The 21,875-nt window shown below is 41.9% G+C and overlaps 1 protein-coding gene across 5 annotated transcripts in view; it reads right to left on the reverse strand.

Moving 5' to 3' along the window:
* Positions 1-21,875, reverse strand: part of OSBPL11 (oxysterol binding protein like 11) — a 91,675-nt gene that overhangs the window by 34,998 nt on the left and 34,802 nt on the right. For 4 of the 5 annotated variants that reach the window (XM_002716544.6, XM_089331880.1, XM_051859209.3 and 1 more), the window contains 4 exons: positions 17,698-17,873; positions 16,495-16,574; positions 10,749-10,925; positions 2,333-2,534 (listed from right to left, as the gene is read on the reverse strand). In XM_002716544.6, the coding sequence (XP_002716590.2) occupies positions 2,333-2,534; positions 10,749-10,925; positions 16,495-16,574; positions 17,698-17,873 (635 nt within the window). The remainder of the gene's footprint in view (positions 1-2,332; positions 2,535-10,748; positions 10,926-16,494; positions 16,575-17,697; positions 17,874-21,875) is intronic. The other variant, XM_017347039.4, reaches the window with a different exon arrangement.

Below are 21,875 nucleotides of genomic sequence, written 5' to 3' on the forward strand. Positions count from 1 at the left end.
AATGGAAGACCACTCTCTCTCTCTGCTTCTGCCTCTCTGTAACTCTACCTTTTAAATTAATAAATAAATCTTTAAAAAAAAAACCTAAAGTACATGTGTCCTCTCAAAGTAATATAAAGCAGCCAATAAAATTATGTTTATCAAAAGCAAGTAATAAATAGAAAAATACTCTTGACCTTAGGTGATAAAATGTAAGATGTAAACTTATGCAGAAATGCCCTAATGATGATAGGGTAAAATAAATAAAAACTAAGAATAAAAGAGAAAATACTGAGGGAAGGAAATACACTAAAATATGAACACTGGCAGTTTCTTGTTAGTAGGACAGTTAAGGTTTTTTGTTTCTTCTTTTAACTGTATGGTAGTTCCTAAATTTTCTACAATGAGTGTGTTGCTTTATAACAGGAAGAAATTTATACTGGACTACCTACAATTCCTACAAGGCACTTATCCTCATTTACAATCCACACGATACATGTTCCTCCGCCTCTTTAAGTGTCCTCTCCCCTACCTCTCACTCCTAAACTAATTAGTAGTTTCTCAGTGGCTTTCCTGGACCTTTCTCTCTCTCTCTGTCTCTCTTTCTCTCTCTTTCCTTCCTTCTTTCCTTCCTTCCTTCCTTCCTTCCTTCCTTCCTTCCTTCCCTCCCTCCCTCCCTCCCTCCCTCCCTCCTTCCTTCCTTCCTTCCTTCCTCTCTCTCTTTCTTTCTTTTTAATATTTACTTATTTATTTGAAAGGCAGAGTTACAAAGACAGAAAGTGAGAGAGAGAGAGCGAGAGAGCACGAGAGAGAGAATATCTTCCATCTACTGGTTCATTCCCTAAATGGCCGCAATGGCTAGAGCTGGGCCAATCCGAAGCTAGGAGCCAGGAGCTTCTTCCAGGTATCCCACGTGGGTGCAGGGGCCCAAGCACTTGGGTCATCTTACACTGCTTTCCCAGGCACATTAGCAGAGAGCTGGAATGGAAGAGGAGCAGCTGGGATTCAAACTGGCACCCATATGGGATGCTGGTGTCACAGGTGGCAGCTTTACTTGCTAACACACAACACCAGCCCCCAGGACCTTTTCTCGGAGAGTCATCTGTCCATTCATCTATTCTCACACAGTACTTTGTTCCTACTGTTACTGGCACTTTATATATTACTTTACGTTACTATTTACATATTTCTTTCCCAACCACGTTATGAATACTTTAAGAGGAACATGCATAACTGAGTGGCCTCTTTAATAGTGCCCTGAACTGTCTCTCCAGTTGTCATTGGCTTGAAATGTTGAATTTAGGCACACATGAGGATGAGATCCACACTATACCCATCTGACTATGGAAAACTTTTTCTTGATCACAGACTCACTTTTTTTTTTAAAGCCCTTCTTTCACAAGTAAAGGGAATTAATTGGAAAAGACAACAAAGAATTGTTGTGAAATACTAAGTTACCACTACTTTTTTTTTTTTGGACAGGCAGAGTTAGACAGTGAGAGAGTGAGAGTGAGAGAGTGAGAGAGAGGGAGAGAAAGGTCTTCCTTCTATTGATTCCCCCCCAAAATGGCCGTTATGGCTGGCGCGCCGTGCTGATCCGAAGCCAGGAGCCAGGTGCTTCCTCCTGGTCTCCCATGCGAGTACAGGACCCAAGCACTTGGGCCATCCTCCACTGCCTTCCCAGGCCACAGCAGAGAGCTGGACTGGAAGAGCAACCAGGACAGAATCCGGCACCCCAACTGGGACTAGAACCTGGGGTACTGGCACCACAGGCGGAGGATTAGCCAAGTGAGCCGCAGCGCCGGCCTAAGTTATCACTATTAATACAATGTGATAAGCCTATGCATCTCAGTATAGAAGGACTCTTTTTTTTTTTTTACTCCAATGTAATACTATTCTTTTTCCCCAAACAATTAATTTCAATAGTAGGTGCTTTCAAATACAGCCATACACATAATTTTTTTCAAACTAAAAGGTGGCAATTAGTAGGGGGCTGACCAAAATTCAAGAAATGATCACAATGTTTCCACTCTGGTTATGGGCAAATGGATAAGTGACACCTCCAATTCCAACAGAAATATATCAAATGAGGTTTTGAGATCTGTTTTGACATGTTGAGTTTGAAGTCTAAAGGACTATTCAATAATAGGCCTAAATTCAGTTTAGATTCAAAAAAAGATATAATTAGCAAGAATCTGTACACTATTAGTGTGATAATTAGAAACCTAGATATTCACTGGTTTTTAGCTTTCTTTAGTTAAGATTTTCTGGAGTTAGAATTTACAACAGCAAGTATAATCCTTCTAATGTTTGAGTCCTCAGTATTATGTCCTACCTTTAATCTATAACTTACCTGCAGGCAATGAGCCCTTCTGATGTGACGCATGCTGCAACTGGAGAATGTGAAAGCAGTCATTTAAGCAGTTCATAGTTGCCATCGAAGTAGCTTTGAGCATTAAGAGATCCTGGTCCAAGGAACTAAGATGGCCAGAAGCAGGAAGACATTCAATCCGTCTAATTAAATCTCTTTGTTGTCCTTCAGCGTGAGACATCATCTAAGGAAAATAACAATTGTGTGGGTCCCATTCATAATTTCTATACATGTAAAATTTTTTAACTTATTTAAGAAACACCAAGAAAAAGAGAGGCAGAGATGCAGACAGAGCTTACTTCTACTTGTTGGTTCATTCCCCAAAAGCCCATAATGGCCAGGGCTGGACCAGGTCGAAACCAGGAGCCAGGAACTCAAACCAGGTCTCCCACATGGTGGTAGGGACCTAACTACTTGAGCTATCACCTGATGCCTCCCAGGTGCACATTAGCAATAAGCTGAAATAGAGCACAGACCCAGGACTTGAACTCAGGCATTCTGATATATAATGCTGGCATCCCAACCAGTATCTTAACTGCTAGGCTAAATGCCCACCTTTCTAAGACAATTTATAGGACTTATTAGCTTAGAAATCTAGTTTAAATTTGTTTAGCTATTTTCAATTAGTGAGCATTTGACATATTTTTCTACAGAGCAGAAGACTGTGATCTTAAGCAGTTATACATTTTCTGGAAGCAAACATGGTCAAAAGACTATTTTTCAATTAATGGTATAAATTTATAAAGTCTTCAGAAAACCTACCCCAGAATACTTTTAATAGCACTCTTAACTGGGGGTCAGCGTTGCATAGCATATTAATGATGACAGCATCTGATGACTGCCAGTTCGAGTCCCGGATACTCCACTTTTAATCCAACTCCCTGCTCAGGCACCTGGGAAAGCAGCAGACAATGGCCCGAGTGCTTGGACCCCTACCACCACATGGGAGGCCATGGTGGAATTTCAGGTTGCTGGCTTCAGCCTGACCCATAGTGGATGCAGCCATTTGGGCAGCAGATGGAAAAGCTACCTCTCTCTCTCCTCTAACTCTGCCTTTCAGATAAATCAATAAAAATTATTTTAAAATTAGCATCAAAGGTATCATTACAAAGTAAATTGATTTTCTGCTGGGCTCTCTACTTTCTTCTCATACTTGAATCTACATTGTGAACATGGTTTTAAAAACTGTTTATCTACTACCTTTTTCAAACTTTACTTTCTGGTCCCTTTTAGCAGATTACAAAGCCAAGAACTAGATAAAAGATATTTGAGGCTGAAGGGTTTAATACATCCTGCTTTGATTAGGTGTCCTACCTACTTTTTTTAACAGAGCAATTTAATAAGGATGACTGGTGAGCAACTAAATTTTTAAACTGAAAACTGAATTTATGAAGCTTAATTACTTTCAGTTGTGAGCAGAAGGTTCTCAGAGTGCCTATCCTTTAGACATTAACCTGATTCACACAGAAATTCTATACTGCAGACTCTTCTAGCTTTTAGAGGCTCTGTTCCAGATTATTTTTAATACAGTTTGACTAGTGAGAGATGCAAAATAATCCCACCATTCAAATTAACTGCGCCATACATGAAACAGTCCCTGGAAACAGTTAAGGATTCAAAACCTTCACAGAAAAAAAAAAAAGTTTAAAAATGAGAATGTGGGGGCTGGCACTGTGGTGTAGCAGGTAAAGCCACCACCTGCAGTGCTGGCATCCCATACGGGTGCTGGTTCAAGACCCAGCTGCTCCACTTCCAATCCAGCTCTCTGCTATGGCCTGGGAAAACAGTAGAACATGGCCCGAGTCCTTGGGCCCCTGTGCCTGTGTGGGAGACTGGGAAGAAGCTCCTGGCTCCTGGCTTCAGATTGGCGCAGCTCCAGCCGTTGCGGCCAATTGGTAGTGAACCATCAGATGGAAGACCTCTCTCTCTCTACCTCTGCTTCTCTCTGTGTGTAACTCTGACTTTCAAATAAATAAATAAGTCTTAGAGAGAGAGAGAGAGAGAGAGAGAGAGAGAGAGAGAATGTGGTCATAATGACCTATAGAGAAATATGGCTAGAAAGCTATCTAGGTAGAGATATTTATACATGCATATATATGTGTGTCTCATGTATATGTACATATTTTGTATATAAATTTGGGGACTAACTCCCACTAATCCAAACTTAATGAATAGGTACTTTCATACACACTTTGGAGTATAGCTTGAAATGTCTCCTTGAACTGAACAAATATAATCCATGACCCAACAATTGAACTCAGGTCTATTAACTCTAAAATGGATAAAAACTATTACAGTGTATTCATACAGTGAATATTATATGGCACAGAAAGGAACAGTTACACTCAACATTACAAGTAAATTTCAAATACATAAGAAGCCATACCCAAAGCAGTATATGCTATATGATTCCAATTTTAGAAATTTCAAAAAAAGACAAAACAAATCTATGGCATTAGAAAGCAGAATAGTGAGGATGGGTATAGTGACAGAGAGGTCTAAAAGGGTATTCCAAGGTGTTGGTAACATTTAATTTGTTGATCCAGGAAGTGACATCAATATTTTGAATTCAAATAACATTTTGAAAAAGATTTTATTTAATTAAAAAAAAGAGAGAGAAAATGGGGCTAGTGTTTATACAGTGGTGAGGTTGTTCTTGGATGCCTACATCCCATCTCAGAGTACCAGGGTCAAGTCCTAGCTACTCCACTTCCAACCCAGATTCTTGCTAATGCACACACTAGGAGGCAGCAGATGACAGCTTGGGTACTTGGTCCCTGATACCCATGTGGGAACCCAGATTTGAGTTCCAGGCTCCATGGCTGTTGCAGACATTTGGGGAATGAACTAGCAGGTGGAAGATCTCTGTTTCTCTCTCTCTCTCTCTCTCTCTCTCTGTGGTTTTCAAATAAAATCAAACAAAAAACTTTTATTTAAAAAGATACAATAAGAGATATCCTTATTTGCATATTTGTCTATAATCTGTTATAAGCTGATCAAATTTGAATATGGGGGAAATATCATGCTTAAGATACTCAGGACTCCTGTGTTTCAACTGTCTCACTAGACTGAGCATCTTGGCTACTCTCAGGGCATAGCACAATACCAGCAAGAAGCATGCACTGAATAACAGAATCCTAGTAAACAGTAAATACTAAAATAGATTTTTGTAACAAAGTTGTATTCAAGCCCAAGAAGACACTACTGCCAAGAATCAATAGTTTTTGCCAGCTGTTACCTAACACTGGACTTAGCCACAGACTTTGATTAAAATGTTCCTTTCAAACCCACTCTAAATTATATCTTTGCATTACAATATTACAAAGCTGGCCATTTCTAGAACAAGAATTTTCAGTTAGCTCTAAAGAACCCTATGGGATTTGTTTCAGAGGGTCTGTGAAGTATGAACTATTTTTATAATAATTTTAAGGAGTTATCTACATCTACACTATGATGATATATATCTTGATGATGCAAAAGCAATGACAGCTAAAACTACTGGACCTTTAGTGAGAATAAAGGTGCTGGCACCAACTCTACCAGTCATCTGTATTCTTCATTGCCACATGCTCAAAGGAGAAAAAAAAGATAGTTTTGTTTAACAATATCCTTGAAAATGCAGAAAAATATCATTAGGCTTACTATATATTGGCATTTTTTTTCAAGATTTATTTATTTATTTGAAAGAGTTACAGAAGGGGGAGACAAAGAGAAGGGGAAAGGAAAGAAGGAAGGGAGGTAGGGAAGAAAGAAAAGAAAAAAGAAGAGGAAAGAAAAGAGAAAGAAAGAGAGAGAGAGAGAAAGAGAGAAAGAGAGAGAAAAAGAGAGAAAGAGAAAAAGAAAGAAAGAAAGAAAGAAAGAAAGAAAGAAAGAAAGAAAGAAAGAAAGAAAGAAAGAAAGAAAGAAAGAAAGAGAAAGAAAGAAAGAAAGAGGGAGGGAGGGAGGGAGGGAGGGAGGGAGGGAGGGAGGGAGGGAATCCTCCATCTACTAGTTCACTCTCCAGATGGCTACAATGGCCAGGGCTGGCTCAGGCTGAAGCCAGGAGCCAAGAGCTTCTTCCAGGTCTCCCATGTGATAACAGGTGCTCAAGCATTTGGACCATCTTCCATTGCTTTTTCTAGCCCATTAGCAGGGAGCTGGATTGGAAGTGGAACAGCCAGGACTCAAACCAGCATCTATACGGTATGCCAGCATTGCAGGCAGTGGATTTACCCACCATACCATTAAGCAACAATGCCAGTCCCTATAACTTGATTCATATGTAGACATTTTGGAAGTAGTCTATGTGAAAAAAGGATTTACACATAAAGCATTTCCATTGCATGCCAAAGGTACAGAGGTTGCTTAGAGGAAAAGCACTTGTGCGACTGAGTTACAAGCTGTACTAGCTTTTGCTCGTTGAAGATCACCAGTCTAATATGAAAGAATGACTGAAACTATGGCTATTCAAGCCTAGGCGAGTATGTGATAGACATTTTCTCAAAAATGAATAGAAGGAGCCTGTCACTTCACAAAAAAAGACAACTGATACTATATTTGTCATCAACTATAAAATTTAAGTTTTAAAAATGAAAATTAGAATCTATAAAACCAAATCTGCTAAAATAGGTTTGATAACTTCCCCAGAGTGAAAGCCTCTTCTGATGGGACTGATGGGGGATGTAAATAAATGCAAGTTTCAGACATTGTACAAAGATAAAATGGATCACATTTGCAAGACCTATATAACTCAACTAATATCTCCAAATGACTAATGCATGGTGTTACAAAATCATGCATACACATGAGGGCCAGTGCTATGGCGCAGTAGGTTAATGCTCCACCTGCGATGCCGATTCTAGTCTTGGCTGCTCCTCTTGGATTGGCTCTCTGCTGTGGCCTGGGAGAGCAGTGGAAGATGGCCCAAGTCCTTGGGCCCCTACATCCTTGTGGGAGACCCTGAAGAAGCTCCTGGCTTGTGGCTTCAGATTGGTTCAGCTCCAGTCATTGTGGCCATTTGGGGAGTGAACCAGTGGATGGAAGACCTCTCTCTGTCTCTCCCTCTTAAAACTGTCTGTAATTCTGCCTCTCAAATAAATAAATAAAATCTTTTTTTAAAAAAGTGCAGGACAGATCCTTGGATTTTCAAGGAACAAAATATAAAAAAATCACTGAAAATAGATTCTCTAATGTATCTTTTAAGAAACTACTAGTTGGGGCTGGCGCTGTGGCACAGTGGGTTAATGCCCTGGCCTGAAGCGCTGACATCCCATATGGGCGCCAGTTCGAGACCCGGCTGCTCCTCTTCTGATCCAGCTCTCTACTATGCCTGGGAAAGCAGTAGAAGATGGCCCAACTCCTGGAGCCCCTGCACGCACATGGGAGACCTGGAAGAAGCTCCTGGCTCCTGGCTTCAGATTGGCATAGCTCCAGCTGTTGTGGCCAACTGGGGAGTGAACCATCGGATGGAAGACCCCTCTCTCTCTGACTCTCTTCTCTCTCTGTGTAACTCTTAATTTCAAATAAATAAATAAAATTTTTTTAAAAGAAACTACCAGTTGTCTGGGGGTGACATTATGGTGCCAGTTCTAGTCCCAGTTGCTCTGCTTCTGATTCAGCTCCCTGTTAATGCACCTACGAAAGCAGCAAAAGATGGTCCAAGTGCTTGGGACCCTGCACCCATGTGACAGACCTGGAAGGAGTTCCAGGCTCCTGGCTTTGGCCTGGCCCGGTGCTGCCACCATTTGGGGAGTGAACAAGCAGATAGAAGATCCTTTCTCTCCTCTCTAATTGCTTTTCTGATAAATTAATTAATTAATCTTTTAAAAAAGAACGAGCAGCCAGCACTGTGGCTTAAAGTCCCGGCATGCAGTGCCAGCATCCCATGTGGGTGCCAGTTCAAGTCCCGGCTATTCTACTTCCAATCCTGCTCTCTGCTATGGCCTGGGAAAGCAGAAGATGGCCCAAGTCCTTGGGCCTCTGCACCCATGTGGGAGACTTGGAAGAAGCTCCTGGTTTTGGATTAGCACAGCTCTGGCCATTGTGGTCATTTGGGGAATGAACCAGAGGATGGAAGACCCTTCTCTCTCTCTGGCTCTACCACTCTCTATAACTCTGTCTTTCAAATAAATAAAATAAATCATGTAAAAAAAAAAAAAAAAGGAAAGAAAGAAAAGTACAATTGTCAAGTTTTGGTATAATACCAAAGAATAGTCTCTTTATTTAAAATGTTATTAAAACATTCCTCTTGGGCCAGCATTGTCATGTAGTGAGCAGAGTCGATGCCCATATCTCATTTGGTTGCCAGTTTGTGTCCCAACTGCTCCACTTCCTATCCAGCTCCCTGCTAATGCATCTGGGAAAAGCAGTGAAGGATGGCCCAATTGCTTGGGCACCTGCACCCACAGGGGAAACCTGGTAGAAGCTCCTGGCTCCTGGCTTCAGCCTGGCTCTGCTCTGGCCATTGTGGCCATCAGGGGAGTGAACCAATGGTTGGAAGATCTCTCTTTCTGCCTTTCCCTCTCTCTGTAACTCCAACTTTCAAAGAAATAAATACATCTTTTAAAAAATTCCTCCTTTTTCCATTCACATTATCTCTGTGAAGGCAAATTTTCAACCCTTATTTAAACTAAAATTTTAAATTGAAATAGTTTGAGTGCAGAAGCAGATGTGATAATCCTACTGTGTCCTATTAAGCCAGACATTGAAGGGATTGCAAAAATGTAAAACAAAATCAGGCCGGCGCCATGGCTCACTAATCCTCCGCCTGCGCGCCAGCACCCCAGGTTTTAGTCTCGGTTGGGGTGCCAGGTACTAGTCCCGGTTGCTCCTCTTCCAGTCCAGCTCTCTACTGTGGCTCAGGAAGGCAGTGGAGGATGGCCCAGGTCCTTGGGCCCTGCACCCGCATGGGAGACCAGGAGGAAGTACCCGGCCCCTGGCCTCGGATCGGCACAGCGCCAGCCATAGCGGCCATTAGGGGAGTGAACCAATGGAAGGAAGACCTTTCTCTCTGTCTCTCTCTCACTGTCTATAACTTTCTCTCTGTCTCTCTCTCACTGTCTAACTCTGCCTGGCAAAAAATAAAAAAAAATTTAAAAAAAAAATCAGTCTGCTCTTTCCAATAGTTACTTTGTTTCAGAAAAAGATCATTGTTTAACATAGAAACACATTACATTGTCTCACGCAATAAGCTTATTAACTTTCATTTTAAAATAAAACAAACATGTTTTTAAGTTTCTCAGTTTTGATTTCCAGTAAGGTAAATATCAATAAATTTAACTCATATAAAACAAAAGTCCTTAATAATTTTAAGAATGAAAGGGGTCCTGAGACCAGAGCTTCAGAATTGCTACCTAGAAAATAGGATAGCTTGATATTAAAATTTCTTGGAAAAGAAACAGGATTTACATAGTCTCAAAGTATCTCTCCAAGATATTTGTTAACTACAAAGGGAATGATTTTTCCCTACAGTGGAAAAATCTAGAAGTCACCTTAAGCAAGTGATCAAGGTCAATATCACTAGTAATAAGAAATAGTAACATCATGAACTCCTTGAAAGGGGGTACTGAGAATACAGCATCTTTTCCATAATATTTGTTATCAAAATGTAAAATCTCACTCAAGTCATAAAAAAAATCAGACAAATCCAAATTCAGTAATATTCAAAAAGTAAATGGTAAAAAATAAATGATTAATAATCTCCCAAAGCGTCAGGGCCATGAAAGACAAGGAAAGACTAAAGAATAATTACTGCTTAGAAGAGACTAAGAAATAATCACTAGGGGCAGGCACTTAGCTTCGCAGTTAAGATGCTGCTTAGGACACCTACATCCATATCAGAGTGCCTGGGTTCGGATCCCAGCTCAGTTTCCTCCTCCAGCTTCCTGCTCTGCAGATGCTGGGAGGCAGGAGTGATAGTTCTGGTGGTTGGACCCTGCCACCCAGGTAGGAGACCCAGATTGAGTTCCCAACTACCAGCTCCGGCCATTGCCAACACTTGAATAATGAACTAGCAGACGGGAACACACCCTTTCTGCTTCTCAAATAAATAAAAAAGTAGATTAACTAATTAAAAATAAACAAAATAATAAATGAATAAAAGTAAAAAGAGTCAGTCACTTATTTGGTTACACAGCCCTCCCATTAGTCTTTAATAGACCTTTTGATCATAAATTCCATTATTGAAGGATTATGTATCTTTACTTAAGAACTGAAAGATAGAAAATGAAAAACTAAGTGTGTCTGCTACGTAGTTGACAAACATGAGAAACAGAATACTATATATTAATCAGGGTATCTTCCTTATTTAAAAATTATCTGCATACCAGATGGGAAATAATGAAGGCCAGGGAAGATGCAAACAATATTTAAAAATAGAAATCATTTTGTGCATTTCAACTTTACTTCAATTCAAACTTACTTCTCTGACTTCCACAAGATGGTCTGGAGGTAAGTGTGCTCTTTTGCTCACTGACTGCAGTTTGGAATGTCCAACATTAAAAAAAGAAATGGCATTTTGACTCGGTCTCCTCTGGGATATAGGAGAATTACCACTAGATGCAAGCGAGAAGCTCCGTGACTTCAGAGGAGGATTATTCTGTTAGACAAAGAAAATAATTACCTTTTAAAATTTAGGCTCTCTACCCATACATTTGAGACTTATACATGAACACTTTTAAAACTTGGTATGGGGCTGTCAGGGCACAGTGGGTTAAGCTGCTGCTTGAGACACCTGTGTCCCACCTACTCTGCTTCTGATCTAACTCCCTGCTAATGTGCCTGGGAAACAAAGATGATGGCTCAAGTACCTGAGTTCCTGCCATCCACATGGGAGACCTGGATGGAGTTCCTGACCTCTGGCTTCAGCCTGGCAGAGCCCCAGTCATTACAGTCTTTGGGGAATAAACCATCAGACAAAAGCTCTCTCTCCCTCTCTTTCTCTCTGTCACTCTGCTTTTCAAATTTAAAAAAAAAAAATTAGAAAAAATAAAACTATAAATGGTTGACTTCTTCATTAAAAAAAAAATTAGGGGCCAGCATCGTGGCATAGCTGGTTAAACCACTACCTGCAACACCAGCATCATATATTGGGGCACTAGTACCAACAACTCCACTTCTGATCCAGCTCCCTGCTAATGTCTGGGAAAGCAGTGAAAGATGGCCCAAGTGCTTGGGTCCCTGCCACCCATGTGGGGGATCCAGATGGAGTTCCTGGCTACTGGCTTTAGCCTGGTCCAGTCTAGCCATTCTGGCTACCTGGGGAGTCAAACAGCAGATGGAAGATCTCTTTTTCTCTCTCTCCTGTCACCCTGCCTTTCAAATAAATAAAAATAAAATATTTAAGAAACATAATAATAAAATATTATAACAATATTATATATTATTATATATTATAATAAATAAAAACAAAATAAAATATTTAAGAAAAATCATAATAAAATAAAACAAAATAAATTCCAATTAGGGGTGAGCATTGTGGCACATCCAGTTAAGCTGCTGCTTGGGATGCTCATATCCCATTTCAGAATTCTGGTTCAAGTTCTGGCTGCTCCACTTCTGATGCAGCTTCCTGTCAGTGTGCTTCAGAAAGCAGTGGCCCAAGTTCCTGGGTTCCTGCCACCCATGTGGGAGACTCAGATGGAGTTCTGGGGAAGTTCCCAGCTTCAGCCTGGCCAACATTTGGAGAGTGAACCAGTAAATGGAAGATCTCTGTCTCTCCCTCTCTCTGTTACTCTGCCTTTCAAATAAATACATTAATCTTTTTTAACAAATTAATCGGGGCTGCTGTTATGGTTTACTGGGTTAAGCTGCTGCCTGCAATGCCAGCATCCCATATGGGTACCAGTTTAATTCCCAACTGCTCTACTTCCAATCCAGCTCCCTGATAACGTGCCTGGAAAAGCAGCGGAGGATAGCCCAAGTGCTTGGGCTCTTGCATCCATGTGGGAGACCGAGAAAAGCTCCTGGCTCCTGGTGTCAGTTTGGCTCAGCCCTGGCTATTGCAGCTAAATTTGAGGAGTGAACCAGTAAATGGAAGACCTCGCTTCCCCAACTCTGTCTTTCAAATAAAGTAAATATAAATCTTAAAAAAATTAAATTAACCTCAGAATCGACTAAAAAAAGATGTTTCTGAAGATAATAAAATCTAAGATAATTAAGGTTCAAGTATTTCTTTTTCTTTCTTTTTTTTTTTTTTTTTTACTTATTTATTTAACAGGTAGTTCTAGACAGTGAGAGAGAGAGACAGAGAGAAAGGTCTTCCTTCCGTTGGTTCACTCCCCAAATGGCCGCCACGGCTGGCACTGCACCTATCTGAAGCCAGGAGCCAGGTGCTTCTTCCTGGTCTTCCATGCGGGTACAGGGCCCAAACACAAGGGCCATCCTCCACTGCCCTCCTGGGCCACAGCAGAGAGCTGGACTGGAAGAGGAGCAACCAGGACTAGAACCTGGCGCCCTTATGGGATGCTGGCGCTGCAGGAGGAGGATTGACCAAGTGAGCCATGGTGCTGGCCCCAAGGTTCAAGTATTTCACAATTGCAATTCAAAAAAATTAATTTCCAATTTTTTGCTACCAAAGAATGCTTCTCACATTTTACAATTAGGATAATAAACATTTTCTAATTTCAGATTTCAAATTTCATAACTCAAAAAATGTCCTCAGCAATATGCAACATAATATATTTTCTAATATAATATACAAGTATCCGTTGGAAGAAAACAGTACTTTCTGAACAGGTCATCAAAGAAAGAGGTACCTTTTTCTGAAGGGAGGAAAGAACTCCTACTTTGACTATGACCTTGTCTGAATAAGATCAGAGTCGGCGAACTCAAAAGGCCTCCATAGCCTTGGCAGCTCATGACAAAAGCCTAGGGTGATCTCTGACACCATAAACAAAAGTGTCAATTTGTTAAGTCAACAGTGCACTTACACCTCATGTAGGATCTCTGTCCTAAATGGGCTGTACATTGTGATTTAATGCTATAACTAGTACTCAAACAGTATTTTTCACTTTGTGTTTCTACGTGGGTGCAAACTGTTGAAATCTTTACTTAATATATGCTAAATTGATCTTCTGTATATAAAGATAATTGAAAATGAATCTTGATGTGAGTGGAAGGGGATAGGGGAGGGTTGCAGTTGGGAGGGAAGTTATGGGGGGGAAAAAGCCATTGTAATCCATAAGCTGTACTTTGGAAACTTATATTCAATAAATAAAAGTTAAAAAAAAAAACAGTACTTTCTGATCATTGTCAATGACTTACATTCTGCAGTATAAGAATAGGCCTTATGTCAGATGTCTTGAAGACTGTAGGCCCAAATTACAAACAATTTTTTAAAAAGATTTATTTATTTGAAAGGCAGAAATACAGAGAGAGAAAGAGAAACAGAGAGACAGAGAGATCTTCCATCCATTGGTTCAGTCCCCAGAAGGTCACAACAGCCACAGCTGGGCTAGGCCGAGGCTAGGAGCCAGAAGCCTCCTCTGGGACTCCCATCGGGGTAGAGGAGCCCTTGCACTTGGGCAGTCTTCCACTGCTTTCCCAGGTGCATTTGCAGGGAGCTGGATGGGAAGTAGAATAGCTGGGACTCAAATCAGCACATATATGGAATGCTGGCATTGTAGCAAGAAGCCCAACCCTCTATGCCACAGCACTGTCACCAGTATTAACAATTTTTTAAAATTCATTTTGGGGGGAGAGAACATACCAGGAAGAATAAAAATTAATAGAAATCAAGCTATCATGTGGGTATGGAATCTTTTAAATATGCCACCAATATATCACCTTTTTTTTTATTAGACATCTCTAGTCTAAGATTTCAAGTAATAGACTTCTTTTCACTTTAAAAAATAGTAATAAAAAAACACTCCAAAGAAGATATACAAAGGACTGAGCAAAAAATATATGACAAGATGCTCAACATGGCTAGTCTCTAGGGAAATGAAATCAAAACCACAGTAATATTCCAGCTTAAACCCATTAAGGATGCAAGAGCAATAATTTTTTTAAAGGACAGCAAGTGTGGATGAGAATATAGAGAAACTGCAACCCTCAGACATCATGGGTGAGGATGTAAAATGACATGACTGCTTTGAAAAACAGTTCAGCAGTTCCTCAAAAATTTAAATACAGAACTACCATAGGAACCAGTAATTCCACTCCTAAATAAATACATAAAAACTTGAACACAAATGTTCAAAGAATATTATCCATAGTATCTATAAAATAAAAACAACCCAAATATCTACCAACTGGTGAACTGATAAACAAAATGTGGTGTATCTACTCAACAGAATATTAGCCTTAAGAAAAGAATATTGGGGCTGGCGCTGTGGTGTAGCAGGTAAAGCCGCCATCTTTAGTGCTGGCATCCCATATGGGCGCTAGTTTGAGACCCGGCTGCTCCACTTCTGATCCAGCTCTCTGCTATGATCTGGGAAAGTGGTATAGGATGGCCCAAGTCCTTGGTCCCTACATCCAAATGGGGGACCCTGAAGGAGCTTCTGGCTCCTGGCTTCAGATCGGCCCAGCTCTGGCCATTGCGACCATTTGGAGAGTGAAACAGAGGGTAGAAGATCTCTCTTTCTGCTTCTGTCTCTGCCTCTCTGTAACTCTGCCTTCCAAATAAATAATCTTTAAAAAAAAAAAAAGAATATTTACTGGGCTGGCATTGTGGCACAGTGGAATAAAGCCTCTACTTGCGATGCCAGTACCCATATCACAGCATTAGTTTGAGTACCAGCTACTTTGCTTTCAATCCTGCTTCCTGCTGATGTGCCTGGGAGGCAGTGAAGATGGCCCATGCACTTGAGCGCCTATTACCCACATGGGAGACCCAGGTGGAATTCCTGACTCCTGGCTTCAGCCTGGCCCAGCCCCAGGAGCTGTGGCCATTTGAGGAAAGAATCAGCAGATGGAACATCTCTTAGTCACTACCTTTCAAATAAATAAATACATGCAATATCATGGATGAACCTTAGAAACAGTAAGTGAATGAAAGCAGACACAAAAAACCACATATTATATGATTCCATTTGTATGACATGCCCAGAATAGAACACATGAAAAACAGAAATTAGTGTTGGCCAGGGACTTGGTAAAGAGAGATTAGTTACTGCTAGAGAATATGAGTTTTTGGGGAGAGGGTAATGAAAATGTTCTGGAATTAGATGGTGACAATGGTTGTACAACCTTGTGAATATACTAAAAACTATAGAGTTATATACCTTAAAAAAGTGGATGTCATGGTACATGAATAATATCTCGATTTAAAAATACAAAACAATAAAAAAACTTTCTTCCCGGGGGCTGGCACTGTGGCATAGCGGGTAAAGCCACCACCTGAAGTGCCAGCATCCCAAATGGGCACTGGTTTGAGTCCCAGCTGCTCCACTTCCGATCCAGCTCTCTGTTATGGCCTAGGAAAGCAGCAGAAGATGGCCCAAGTCCTTGGGCCCCTACACCTGCATGGGAAGACCTGGAAGAAGCTCCTGGCTCCTGGCTTTGGATCGGCACAGCTCTGGCCATTGCAACCAATTGGGGAGTGAACCATCAGATGGAAGACCTCTCTCTCTCTGCCTCTCCTTCTCTCTCTGTGTAACTCTGACTTTCAAATAAATAAATAAAGCTTGCAAAAAAATTAACAGTTTAATTAAAAAAAAAAAAAAAAACCTTTCTTCCCTTCCCTTCCTATGGTTTAGATACTGTTTAAGTGCCACCCTCAAAAATTCACATGCTGCAAGTTTGGTTCTCAGTGTGGTGTTGTTGAGGTGGTAGGACCTTTAACAGGCAGAGCCCAGGAGAAAGTAATTAGGTCACTGGTGGGGTGCTGTCTTCAGAAGGGATTCATAGAGTTCTCACAGGACCCTGGTTGGTTAGTTCTCCAGGAGTGAGTTGCTGTAGAAAGAGAAAATCTGGCCCTTCTCTAGGCTCTGGCCCAGAGTCATCCTGTGATCTCTTCCATATGCCACTCCTGCCACTGTGATGCATCACCCACGAGGCCTGATGGGGCTCCCCTATCTCGGATTTTCAGTCTCCTAAACCATGAGCTAAATAAACACCTTTTCTTTATAAATTATCCAGCCTCAGGTATTTTGTTATGACAACAGGAAATAGACTAAGACACTCACATTTGTGCATTAATATCATATATAAATCCACATTACCTTTCCAATAGCTTCAGTGTGATGTTGTGTACATATCTGAAGTCTGCTAACCCAATGCTGCCGCTCTTTAGCATCTGTGGCTGGTAAAAAGAATGTAAAAATTATTTACTTGTATAGTTCTTTCAAGGATATGAGTGCCTACAGCGTAACACTGAAAAGCAGAGATTGGACCTACTCCCTCTAGAGCAAATGTCCCTGCCTGGGGGAGGTAGGCAGAAGGCCAAAGCATCAACCTTGTTAGGGAACACAGCAGTTGGATGTGGACATTTCAAAAGGAGGGTAAATGCCACGCAGCTATGTGGGTGTGAGACTGATATATCTCTCATAATAACATGCTCTTGTTTGAAGAAATAAGGGAGGAGCATTGTTGCACAGTGTGGTTAGGCCACCACTTGGGGTACCTGGATCCCATATCAGAGTACCGGTTCAGTGCTGACTGCTCTGCTTCAGATCCACCTTCTGGCTAATGCATCCTGGGAGGCTCAGGTACTTGGGCCCCTGCCATTCATGGGGAAGACCCAAATGCAGCTCTGGGCTCTATCTAGGCTTTGGCCTGGCCCAGCCCTGGCTGTTGCAGGCATTTGGGAAGTAACCAGCAGACAGATGATCTCTGTCTATTGCTCTGCCTGTCAAGTATATGAGAATAAATAAACATTTTTTAAAAATAAATAAACAGCTTCTGTTAAGGATTTGATGTATAATCAACAAATGCTATTGCAGCATGTTCAGTAGGATTAGCATATTTCATTTTATTCATTAAAAAACTCAAATTTCCACACAAATTAAATTCATCTATAGAAGTTACACTTTATTTTAATGAATATGAACATTTTAATAAATTTTAATACAGATATTAATCACTAGAAACTGCAAAGAAGACATACAAACTAAATAAACTGAAGAGGCAAAATACATGTTTACTGCAGACATAAGACGTCTACGTATTTTACATTTTTCAGTCATCAGGGTTTCCCCTTCACCCATTTTTTGAGGGTTCAATCCTAAGCAGATTTGTTCATTAATTCTCTCAAGAAAAGTAATTTATTGAAACAGATTTTAAAAATTCTCAAAGCAGTTTCAAGATTTAGTACAGTGTGTTTACTCACTGATGACAATAGTTAGCATTTCCCGAACCCAAATGAGACACCAGCTTCTCAAGGAAGGAAGGAAATCAGAGTATCGGTTCTTATATCTCAGTCGTACCTCTGAGTTTATACTGTTCCCCACTGGCAGCATTTACAGTGAAGGTGTGGGAGTCCTCATCACTGGGTGATATTACAGCTCCTGCAAGCTGCAAAGTACCTCTGGGTTTTTGATTTCTAGACTGCTCATTCACAAAGTACTCCAACAGCCCAGCTTCATTGTTCAACACAAAAAACCTGCAATGATTAAACAGAAGCAATAATTTTTCAACATTTATCCTAGCCAAACTAAAGCAAAGCAAACATCAATCACTTACATACTTCAAGTTTTGCTATTATAAAAAAAATAAAATTCCAAAGCATTCAGGAAGTTCAGTAGTCCTTCCTTATCTGGGGTTTTGCTTTCCACGGCTTCAGTTGCTCACAGCCAACCAGAGTTCACAAATCTTAATAAATATTTCATAAAGTTTAAATAACTTTTATTACAGGACATTATAAAATTGTTCTGTTTTTATTATTATTAATCTCTTATGTGCCTCTAATTTTTAAGTTATATTGTTGGTATGCATGTACAGGAAAAAACATAGTTTACACTGGATACAGTACTCTTGGGATTTCAAGCATCCATTGGGGATCCTGGGACTTACTCTCTACAAACAGAGAGATGGGGGCAGATCACTGCACTCGGAAATACTAGGCTGAATTTTCTGGCCTTAAGATTACTGACAATTTCATTGAGTTTAATAAAAGATACAAAAATTCAGCTGAGGGAAAGGAATTAAATAAGGAAGAGGCATACCACTTAATGCACGTAGGAAGCAAAGGTAAAGTTTTTTTTGTTTGTTTGTTTTGTTTTTTTTCGACAGGCAGAGTGGACAGTGAGAGAGACAGACAGAGAGAAAGGTCTTCCTTTGTCATTGGTTCACCCTCCAATGGCCGCCGCAGCCTGCGCACTGTGACTGGCGCACCGCACTGATCCGATGGCAGGAGCCAGGTACTTATCCTGGTCTCCCATGGGGTGCAGGGCCCAAGCACCTGGGCCATCCTCCACTGCACTCCCTAGCCACAGCAGAGAGCTGGCCTGGAAGAGGGGCAACCGGGACAGAATCCGGTGCCCTGACCGGGATTAGAACCCGGTGTGCTGGCGCCGCAAGGCGGAGGATTAGCCTTGTGAGCCACGGCGCCGGCCAAAGATAAAGTATTTTTTCAGAGCAAGAAGATGTCTCTTCAAGACTCACTAACAGGAAGGATAAACTGTCCAAAGACAAATGGTGGTGAGGATATTTATTTAAAATTCACTGGAGGGGCCGACGCTGTGGCACAGCAAGTTAAGCCCTGGCCTAAAGCACCAGCATCCCAGATAGGCACTGGTTCTAGTCCCAGCTGCTCCTCTTCCGATCCAGCTCTCTGCTATGGCCTGGGAAAGCAGTAGAGGATGGCCCAAGTCCTTGGGGCCCTGCACCTGTGTGGGAGACCTGGAAGAAGCTCTTGGCTGCTGGCTTCAGATCGGCGCAGCTCCGGCCGTTGTGGCCATCCATTTTATTTGAAAGGCATAAAGACAGAGACAGATCTTCCATCCATTTGTTTCTCCCCCAAACTTCCCTAACAGCTAGAGCTGAGCCAAGCTACAGCCAGGAACCCAGAACTCCATCGAGGTCTCCCACATGGTGGCAGGGACCCAAATACCTGAGCCTTCATCTCCTGCCTCCCAGGATGTCCATCAGCAGGAAGCTGAATCAGAAGCACAGGAGCTAGGAAGTGAATTCTATTTCTATGCAGGATGCAGGCAACCCAAGCAACGACTTAAGGTGTTGCACCAAATGCCTGCCCCTGATTTAAGATTTAATCAGCAAAAAATACAATGAGCATCATAATATTACTGTGAAAGATTTTGTGAGCATATCATAAATTTGTCATAATTAAAGATTACTTGTCCTGTTTAAAAATGAAAAAGCTGCAAATGGAGATGCAGAAACATAAGGAACTTGAGAATAAACAACAAAATACTTATACTCTTTGGAAAGAACTTGATGTTCTGATTCAGTTCTAGATTAACCACCTGCAGAGCTATATTCATTCAGAGACCAATTTCGGTAGTGCAACAGTTCTTTCCTTTTAAGAAAAATTAAATAAAAACTTTTTGTTTTTTAAATTCATGTTTGGTTTTGGAGGAGTTTGGCCTTCTACCTGTTAGCCTGTTCTATAATACCATCTAATCCTAGAAGCCAGTCATTGTCTCAAACAACATGGCAACCAAATCAAACTGAGTCAGAGAGAGAAGGTGGCCTGAGAAAAGAGATGGGAAAACAAAGGATGGTTCTTCACCTAAGTGTTTCAGGATGTTCCTGATTTTTAAAATTGTATTTGCTGGTCGGCGCCGCGGCTCACAAAGCTAATCCTCCACCTTGCGGCGCCGGCACACAGGGTTCTAGTCCTGGTCGGGGTGCCGGATTCTGTCCCGGTTGCCCCTCTTCCAGGCCAGCTCTCTGCTGTGGCCAGGGAGTGCAGTGGAGGATGGCCCAAGTACTTGGGCCCTGCACCCCATGGAGGACCAGGAGAAGCACCTGGCTCCTGCCATCAGATCAGTGCGGTGCGCCAGCCGCAGCGCGCCGGCCGCGGCAGCCATTGGAGGGTGAACCAACAGCAAAAGGAGGACCTTTCTCTCTGTCTCTTTCACTGTCCACTCTGCCTGTCAAAAAATTTTTTTTAAAAAATTGTATTTGCACACTTTGATAAAAATGTAAATTAATTTTAGTAGTTTTTTCCATAGTTTTAGAACTTACATTTCATTTATCACTAGTGGGTTGAACATTTTTCATGTGTTTATTGACTCTATGGAGCTCTATTTAGTGAACTACTTGTCACATTTCTGCCCCTTTCTTTTTTTTTTTTTTTTTTTTTTTTGACAGGCAGAGTGGACAGTGAGAGAGAGAGACAGAGAGAAAGGTCTTCCTTTTTGCCGTTGGTTCACCCTCCAATGGCCGCCGCTGCAGCCGGCGCACCGCGCTGATCCTGGCAGGAGCCAGGAGCCAGGTGCTTTTCCTGGTCTCCCATGGGGTGCAGGGCCCAAGCACCTGGGCCATCCTCCACTGCACTCCCTGGCCATAGCAGAGAGCTGGCCTGGAAGAGGGGCAACCGGGACAGAATCCGGCGCCCCAACCGGGACTAGAACCCGGTGTGCCGGCGCCGCAAGGTGGAGGATTAGCCTATTGTCTGCCCCTTTCTAATAGGTTTTATCTCTATTTTTCCAAAGCTTTGAAGGGACTTTTTAAAGTTTTATTTACTTAAGTATTTTAGAGGCAGAGAGACACACAGAGACAGACTGATTTCCCACTTACTGGTTTCTCCCCAAATGCCCACATCTGGCACTTGGCCAGACCAAAGCCAGGAGCCAAAACCTCAGTCCAAGGGCTCCCACATGGTGGCAAAGACCCAACTACTTGTGCCATCAGCTGCTACTTCCCAGGATGCAAAGCAGCAGGAAGCTGGAATCAAGAGTAGAGCTGGGCCGGCACTGTGGCTCACTAGGTTAATTCTCTGCCTGCGGCGCTGGCACCCCGGGTCCTAGTCCCAGTCAGGGCACTGGATTCTGTCCCAGTTGCTCTTCTTCCAGCCCAGCTCTCTGCTGTGGCCCAGGAAGGCAGTGGAGGATGGCCCAAGGTCCTTGGGCCCTGCATCCACATGGGAGACCAGAAGGAAGTACCCGGCTCCTGGCCTCGGATCGGCACAGCGCCAGCCATAGCGGCCATTAGGGGAGTGAACCAATGGAAGGAAGACCTTTCTCTCTGTCTCTCTCTCTCACTCACTGTTTAACTCTGCCTGTCAAAAAAAAAAAAAAAAAAAAAGAGTAGAGCTAGGACAGTTAAGTAAGGCTCCCAATGGGGGATGCTGGTGTGCTAGGTGAATTTTTTTTTAAGATTATATTTATTTATTTGAGAGGTAGAGTTACAGAGACAGAGGTCTTCTACCCACTGGTTCACTCCCCAAATGACCACAACCGCTAGAACTGGGTCAATTTGAAGTCAGGAGCTTCTTCCGGACCTCCCATGTGGGTGCAAGGACCCAAGCACTTGGGCTATCTTCTACTGCTTTCCCAAGCCATAAGCAAAGAGCTGGATTAGAAGAGGAGCAGCCAGGACATGAACCGGCACCCGTATGGGATGCCAGCACTGCAGGCAGAGGCTTAGCCACTATGCCACAGTGTTAGCCCCGCTAAGTGGCATCTTAATTGCTAGGCCA

The sequence above is a fragment of the Oryctolagus cuniculus genome, chromosome 4 (assembly GCF_051225735.1).
Source record: "Oryctolagus cuniculus isolate XC-2025 breed Fujian yellow rabbit chromosome 4, ASM5122573v1, whole genome shotgun sequence".
Classification (NCBI taxonomy): domain Eukaryota; kingdom Metazoa; phylum Chordata; class Mammalia; order Lagomorpha; family Leporidae; genus Oryctolagus; species Oryctolagus cuniculus.